This window comes from Leptonychotes weddellii, unplaced genomic scaffold (assembly GCF_054177405.1).
Source record: "Leptonychotes weddellii isolate Sample4059 unplaced genomic scaffold, ASM5417740v2 HiC_scaffold_8158, whole genome shotgun sequence".
Taxonomy (NCBI): Eukaryota; Metazoa; Chordata; class Mammalia; order Carnivora; family Phocidae; genus Leptonychotes; species Leptonychotes weddellii.
The window spans coordinates 1-8,925 of NW_028052218.1; the positions used below are offsets into that span (position 1 = coordinate 1).

General features: G+C 35.6%; 1 protein-coding gene across 1 annotated transcript; it reads left to right on the forward strand.

Moving 5' to 3' along the window:
• Positions 1 to 2,327: 2,327 nt before the first annotated feature.
• Positions 2,328 to 8,893, forward strand: LOC145719904 (septin-7-like; the record flags this gene model as incomplete). The annotated part of the gene is made up of 3 exons (XM_081811516.1): positions 2,328 to 2,608; positions 6,670 to 6,809; positions 8,672 to 8,893. Coding segments are annotated over 3 exons (461 nt in total), but the record flags the coding sequence as incomplete, so codon positions are not given.
• Between the last annotated feature and the right edge of the window lie 32 nt (positions 8,894 to 8,925).

Here is an 8,925-nt window from a genome sequence, read left to right on the forward strand (position 1 = left end):
ATCACAGATCTGTACCTCTGAAACAAATAATACATTATATGTTAAAAAAGAAAAGAAGATAGCAGGAAGGGAAAAATGAAGGGGGGGACATCGGAGGGGGAGACGAACCATGAGACACGATGGACTCTGAAAAACAAACTGAGGGTTCTAGAGGGGAGAGGGGTGGGAGGATGGGTTAGCCTGGTAGTGGGTATTGAGGAGGGCACGTTCTGCATGGAGCACTGGGTGTTACGCACAAACAATGAATCATGGAACACTACATCTAAAACTAATGATGTAATGTATGGTGATTAACATAACAATAAAAAATCTCTCAGTGGGGGAAAAAAAAACCACCTGCCATAAAGATGAGACCTATGTTATCAGGAAGGGCCCTAACTTTTAATGAAATAATGATATTTATATATATATATATTTTTTTTTTTTTTAAAGATTTTATTTATTTGAGAGAGAGAATGAGAGAGAGAGCACATGAGAGGGGGGAGGTCAGAGGGAGAAGCAGACTCCCTGCTGAGCAGGGAGCCTGATGCGGGACTCGGTCCCAGGACTCCAGGATCATGACCTGAGCCGAAGGCAGTCGCTTAACCAACTGAGCCACCCAGGAGCCCATGGTATTTATATTTAAAAGCTTATTTCAGTTGACCTCACTTTTTGAATGCAGGTTTTTGTTCTAAGTTAATGTTTGGTTTAGTTTCATTTTCAGAACTTCTGATTAATTGCTTAATTGTTAAAATATACTGCAGGTTTGTAAGTTTACTTTTGGTGAAGAAATATCCTTTAGTTAACATTTTATTCGAATTTACACTAATTGCAAAAACAGATCTTGATCACAGCAATACTTGATGTCTTCGTCCTCCCTTTTTGCTAAGAAAAATCAGTAGTCAATGTTCTGTCCTGTTGCTCTTATTTAATATAGTCCATCTGGCTCTCTAGTTCTCCTCCTTGACAGGGAAGAAGAGTGCTGTAAAAATACTTAGCCACAATTAAAAAAAAAAAAAATACTCAGCCTCATAAGGAGAGAAGTCTACCATCATCAAAGTGTGTCAGATCAGGATTAAAGTGACTAACCCTAGAAGTTATAGGTGAAATCCAAGACCTGATTTTGTTTTTGTTTGTAAGCCATGATTTAATTTCTTAAAGTGCATTACTGAGATAAAATTCACCAATTTAAAATGTGCTATTCAGTGGTCAAAGCCTGCTGATATGGAGGCAAAATAAACATGTTTTATCAACAAAGTCAGAAGAGGACATGTCTCTCTTAAGTTGTCCTGTGTACTGAATAGTTTTCAAAGGTGGAAATGGTAATTTAAATGAAATGTGGTTGTCTTCTGTTATACTCAAAATATGGGTTGTGTAACATTTACACTAATTGCAAAGGTTTGTCAGTCACGAAGCAAAGGGTTCTTTCCTCCCTGGGACTGTAGTGAGTTACTGATACTTTGGCATTCACTTGTGTCTCTTTAAGTATACTAGCCTTAAGATAAAGCTTGTTTGCAGTATTTTTAACATGAAAATTTTGATCAAAATTGTGCAGAGATTTGAGCCTGTGGACTTTAATGTCAGTAGAGTAAAACACTTGCATTTAACTATGCTTGTGTCTGTTTTCTGGCATTTCAAAAATAATTATCAGGATATTTATTTGCTTCTGATTCTCTCATGTATCATCTGTGTATGTGTTTTATCACCAAACATCTTTCTAAAATAAGACAAAAAATTAAGACAGTTAAATATTTGAGTTAGGTGGAAAGTATTTCATGAGTAGTGAAATTACCGTAAGTGGCCTAGAAATATTCTGCAAACCTAAATGAAAAACTTTCTAGGGATTCACTGGTAGTAATTTCGAACATGGTAATTCAGTTACTAAAATAAATTTGAATTAATGTTAATTAACTTATAATTGTGATGTCAGTAGTTGTCATAGAAGAGATTGTAACACTTAGAAATTTGTAGAGCTAAAAATATTCTACATATATTAACTTCATTAGGTCTGTTCCTTTTTTCACATTGAAATTTTGTTTGAAGTACAAAATTAAATTTCTTCTCATTTTCCATTCTGTTAGTATAATTTGGGAATGTTTCCTTTCCATTTTCCTCCTATAGTTTATGTGTCATCTTTAGATTTGATATGCACTAGGTTAAGAGAAACATCCTCCTAACAGTTTTTTTGTATCTATTTTCATAGTAATTATTCGTTAGAGATTCAGGTTTAAATATAAAACTTTATGGAAGGAAATTCTTTTATAAATATTTATGAATTGTAAAGCTTCTAAAGAATTTTTAATGCATTTATACATAAAACTTTAAATCTGTGTTCTGTGTCATTGAAGATGGTGTCAGAAGAATTGAAAAATTATTTTCAAGAAACAATTTAGTAATTGGATTCAGCTTATCATTTGTTTTCATCACTGTTTCAAAGTTTTGTCTTGAATTCATATTTAGACTTTTGATGTTTATCCTTAATGTTCACAACAGGAGCCCTCTTGCACAAATGGAAGAAGAAAGAAGGGAGCATGTAGCTAAGATGAAGAAGATGGAGATGGAGATGGAGCAGGTGTTTGAGATGAAGGTCAAAGAAAAAGTTCAAAAACTGAAGGATTCAGAAGCTGAGGTAGTCAGCCTAACATTTTCACATCCTAAAGACACATCATTTCTTTTTAAAATAATATCTCTAATAGTATAGATAATAAAACCTTTCTACCCATATTTTTTCAAATTTAATATAATGCCCTAATGTAATAAAATGGAGAAATAAAAGGAAGCACTTTGTTTATAATAATATTATATACCTCAATATGTAAGTGTTTGGCCATACATGTACTTGGGAGGAAGATATAATAGAATACTTATAATGAATTAATCAGTTTTAATGAGCAAACTGTGAGAAATGAAATTATAAGGTATTTCATATATTCAAGGTAAGAAGAGTAAAGATCAAGAGTTTTGGGTGGATGTAAGAATAAAAACTAGTATTAGAATAATAATAAACCAGAGTTATTTGCATATGAATGAGAGAACAAAAGAAAGAACTTTAACTGAACTAAGGGCTTGCTAGGATAAATTACAGACAGCCAAAGGGAGGAAAACAGAAGGAATGTGATTTTGTTGTAAATGAGTTGGGCATATTTGTAATATAGTGTCAGAGTAATTGCCAGTGTTAGCAAATTGGTAAAGTAGTGACAAAGCATCCCAGGAAGCTTATCTACTACCTTGGATGTTGAGGCATACATTTAGTTTCTATAAATCAAAAAGACCTTGAAGACATTTCCTTACATTTCCCTCAAGAAGTGAAAGATGGAGGAAAATAACATGAGAATCAAGTAATAGTTGGTTTGATAGATATTAATATGAAATAATTTAAAAATGACCTTTAATGTTAAAATTCAGTGAGACCCCTGTGTTTATATGTGGCTCCACTAATATTTGTATCTAAATATATTAAAAGGGGATTCACGGGGTGCCTGGGTGGCTCATTTGTTAAGCCTCTGCCTTTGGCTCAGGTCACAATCCCAGGGTCCTGGGATCAAGCCCTGCATCAGGCTCCCCGCTTGGTGGGAAGCCTGCTCCTCCCTCTCCCACTCCCCCTGCTTGTGTTCCCTCTCTCTCTGTCTCTCTCACTCTCTGTCAAATAAATAAAATCTTTAATAAATAAATAAAAGGGGATTCAGATCTATTTTGTTTACATTCTTATGGTGGATCTCATTGCTTTTGTAATTACTGCATAAAATACTGAAACCCTCTTTGACTAAATAAAAGTATTTTAATCCACTAAATAGAATGCATGGAATAAGTAAAATATTGAGTAATTTCGAGGAAATGTTTATATTCCACATTAGATTACTCTTAAATTACTAGGCTTTACATGTGATCTCTTACTTTAAAAAAAACCCAAAAAACAGGGGCGCCTGGGTGGCTCAGCCGTTAAGCGTCTGCCTTCGGCTCAGGTCATGATCCCAGGGTCCTGGGATCGAGCCCCACATTGGGCTCCCTGCTCGGCAGGAAGCCTGCTTCTCCCTCTCCCACTCCCCCTGCTTCTGTTCCTGCTCTCGCTAACTCTCTCTCTGTCAAATAAATAAATAAAATCTTTAAAAAAAAAACAAAAAAACCCCACTTTGACCATTGCTACATTTGTCATAAACTAAATGCAGTAAAGATATGGAATAGTTCCTTCTGTTTTGAGACTGCAAAGCACTGCAGGAATAGCATCTCTAGCATCTGTCATTAATAAGATGACATTTTGGAGATTAAGTTTAGTCTTTTTATTTATCAGCCTTTTATTAACTGTCCATTTGAGTTTTACTCTTTCACTAGTGAATAATCTGAAAAATCTGTAACAGAGGGGAATAAAAACAAGAATAATCAAGAGTCTGTATTACCTCTCCACTTAGATTTCACTGAAAATCTAAAAGTAGTTGAATTTACATTTGCTATAGACATATGTTAGTAACTGCTCCTAGGAGTAAATGTTATAAACAAATAATAATGAAACTGTAGCTGAAAAACCCTTCAAGAGTTTTTATGATTTCTGTGAGTGGTGAAAACAGAGTTTTGAGAAACTGTACTCTTTGAAGGATGAAATCTTTCTTAGCATTGGAAGAACCTATAAAAAGATCTGCCAAGTTTCTCCTGATAGTGTAAGCCATATAGGTATATAAATATATAGGTGAAGAGACCTACTTAACCTTGTTTAATACAGTTTTTTCTCAAGTTCATTAGTGGTAGAATGTTTGTTTAGGGCACAGCTGCTAATATCCAGCAGCACAGTGCATCAGGCATCCTTATTGTGTCATTAAATCCACACCATAACCCTATGAGGTAGATATTATTGCCCATCTCCCTTTTTATACATGAGAGGAGGGATAAATTAGCTTGGTCAGTGCTGCATATTGTTGTAAGTTGAAACCATTAGCTCTTTAAGTTTGCTCTTAATCACTAGGCAAGTCCACAATCATGTATCCACAGATTCAAGTCCTAAATCCTAACAAGCTCTGAAAACTGCAAAACCAGACATAGAACTAATTGTTTTATTCCACTTGATGTGAATATTTATAAAATTTACTGCAAAAAATAGTAATGTGTTTGATGCTAAGGTAGGTGCTACCCTAGACAGCCCAGGAGGTGTTTTGTAAATGTAATATATACACCTTTCTAAGTAATATTGTCTTTCTAAAATCTGAAAAAGTCAGAATTTTGGAAGACATCTAACCCCAGTGGTCCCTTGAGAGGGCTTGTAACCAGTACTTTTTACCTACATGCAGTTAACACAAAAGATATTATATGTAACAGAAATGTACAGATAAAGAATGATGAATGCCTGCAAACTTCTACCCAGCTTAAAAAATAAGACCTCATTAGTTCATTTAAGCCCCTGTGTACCTCCCTATGGTAGTTCTCTTTCTCCTTCTCTGAAGTAACTATTGTGAATTGTGTGTTTATGATTCCCTTGCATTTTTTTTTTTTTATAATTAGAGGCATTTTCCTGTGTTCCTATTTTCTGATATTTTCTTAGTAACTTGTCTGCTACAATCAGGAAGATGACATCTCAAATTGACTCGTTTGCTTAAGTTTATCTTAGATGGTTTTGTTTTGTAGGAATTGCATGAAATATTTGCAGTAGGAATAAATATGAAGTCATACTTTGTGGTTTACAAAGTAATTGAGAAAACAAGTTATATACAAAATTTTACTATAATCCAAATTCAAGATGTTAACTCACTGATGTAATATGATCATTAATAGAACATGATTTCTGGACATCTGAAGGTTTTGAATACTTTTTAGATATTAAGTGTATTTAGATTCAACCTGATTTTTTTATTGGTGTGACTGTTTTCTTCAGGAATAGATTGACTAGTGCCTAAATGAAATTATTTAAAGAACCATTAGATAAGCTCTTTGTTTCTGCAATTACTTTGCAAGAGTGTTTCTACTTCTCAGCCAGCGTTCTTTACAGCATTAATTCGCAATGTAGGAAAAATACCTGCATTGAAATCACTAGGGCTTGTTGAAAAATGCAGATTTCTAGTCTTAACACTCAAAGATTCTAATTCAATATGTCTGGGTGAGATCCAGTATTCTATATTTTGAGCAAGCACTCTTGGTGATTTGCACGAAGCTAACATTTGAGAAACCACTGCTTTATAGGAATCGGGGAAGCTTACTGTGATCTTGAAGCTCTTTAAGTCCTTATCTACCTGCTTTCTTTCCACTTGTCTCAGCTTTCTGAACTTGGAATTAGGAGACCGGTTCAATCCTGGTTCTTCCAATTTTCTGGCTAATAATCTTGGGCAAGTGACTGAAACTCTGCAGCAGTTTGCTCATCTATACAATGAGGACAGTGATGTCTTCTTTGCCTTGTTTCTCCATGCTTATGAGTAATGCAAAATGAGATGATAAATAAGATAGGGTATGTCCATTGTAAGTGCAACACAACTATAAACTTGTTGCACTTTTTTTCCCCATTTCCCAAAATTATTCTCTTGGGTCACTGGCTTTTTGGGTGGCAAGTCCTACAGAAGGAGAAATCCTAGACAGTGCTTTCCAGGTGGTATTCTGAATTTACAGCACAAGAACTCAGTGCTTATATTTATAACATTAGGATGTCTGGGTGAAACATACTTCTGCTCCTGATTTATTAAACAGTTTTATTTTATGTATTGTGCTGTGATTTAGCTCCAAAGGCGCCATGAGCAAATGAAAAAGAATTTGGAAGCACAACACAAAGAATTAGAGGAAAAACGTCGTCAGTTTGAAGATGAGAAAGCAAACTGGGAAGCCCAACAACGTATTTTAGAACAACAGAACTCTTCCAGGTAATTAATATCAGATTCCTAAGAAATGTGTGTATTAATGTTTTAAGGAATTATCATCTTACTTATTTTAAAAGACCTTACCCAGGGCGCCTGGGTGATTCAGTCGGTTAAGCATCTGCCTTCAGCTCAGGTCATGATCCCAGAGTCCTGGGATCCAGTCCTGCACTGGACTCCCTGCTCAGTGAGGAGTCTGCTTCTCCCTCTCCCTCTTCTCCTCCCCTGGCTCCTGAGCACTCGCGCTCTCTCATATAAGTAAATAAAATCTTTAAAAAAAATAAATAAAAGACCTTACCCATTATCACCCAAGCACAGTTAATTTCATGGATGAATTTTTTTTTTTAAAAGCAGTTCTTTTTTCTTTTTTTTTGTAAAGATTTTTTATTTGACAGAGAGAGACACAGTGAGAGAGGGAACACAAGCAGGGGGAGTGGGAGAGGGAGAAGCAGGCTCCCCGCTGAGCAGGGAGCCCGATGCAGGGCTCGATCCCAGGACCCTGAGACCATGACCTGAGCCGAAGGCAGACGCCTAACAACTGAGCCACCCAGGCGTCCCCATGGATGAATATTTTTATATAGATGGATGCAATCTGTCTACTCTAACAGTATTTCTTTTCATTACAAACATTTTCCATGACTTAACAGTCTTCCTAATTATAATTTTATAGCTTCATAGCATTCTCCCTAGTTGACTCACCATAATCAATCTCTTATCTCCTCCCTTCAATTGTTGGACAGAATAGTTGTGTTCAATCATTGGCAAACTTAGAAAGCACTGCTATAAAGATCTTTTATACATTTAGGGGTATGTTTTAGTTGTGTTGAATTATTTCTTTAGGATAAAAATTATTTCTTGGAGTGACTGGGTGGCTCAGTCGTTAAGCATCTGCCTTCGGCTCGGGTCATGGTCCCAGGGTCCTGGGATCGAGCCCCACATCAGGCTCTCTGCTCGGCGGGAAGCCTGCTTCTCCCTCTCCCACTTCCCCTGCTTGTATTCCCTCTCTCGCTATGTCTCTGTCAAATAAAATATTAAAAAAAAAAAATTATTTCTTAAGATAAAATTTTGGATATCTGATTCCAAATACAACTGATCAGTTACTTGTTCTTAGTTTACACAAAACTCAGTAATATTTGTACCTTGACTTTGTTCTTTTTCTTTTTAGTCCCATCAAAAACTGAAAAGTTATATCCCTGTAAATATTCTACAGTGTACCCTCACTGCTAAATATTTTCAAGGTTAGATGTTTGTTCTATAACACTGTCCTCCTATTAACTTTTCCTCAGCAAAGAGGAAAATCTATTGGTAAAAGCAAATGTAATTCAGAATTCAAATGACCGTAAAAGGACACTGTATTTATGTCAGTTGATATTTTTCAGTTTGCACTATTTCATTTGGAAAGAATTGTTCTCATACATTAAAAATGGGTTTTTGTCCTATTTTTATTATTTATCCTGAAATTTGGTCAAATATTCAGTTGTCTATTACAGATTTACATTGTCCTCATTATCCACTTCTAAACCTTATTTTTTTAAATTTATTTATTTACTTTTGAGAAAGAAAGCAGGGGTGGGGGGTGGACGGAGGGAGAGTGAGAGAGAGAATCTTAAGCAGGCTCCACAGCCAGTACAGAGCCCGACACGGGGCTCGATCTCACAACCCTGAGATCATGACCTGAGCCGACATCAAGAGTCCAATGACGCTTAACTGACTGAGCCACCCAGGCACCCCTTTTATTTTTTTAAATAAAAAAGTAGTGTTGGAAAATCTAACACAGTTGTAGCTGGATTAGCCAGTGCTACTATCATGTGTTGGCTGTAATGTTTATAACATGGCTACTCATTTTGACTATTTTCCTTTAAATTTAGAACCTTGGAAAAGAACAAGAAGAAAGGGAAGATCTTTTAAACCCTCTATTGACCACCAGTTACATATTAGTTGCCAATATGCCAGCTTGGACATCAGTGTTTGTTGGATCCGTTTGACCAATTTGCACCAGTTTTATCCTTAATGATGGATTTAACAGCATGACAAAAATTATTATTATTTTTTTGTTCTTGATGGAGATTAAGATGCCTTGAATTGTCTAGGGTGTGTGTACTTAGAAACTAACAGCTCTAAG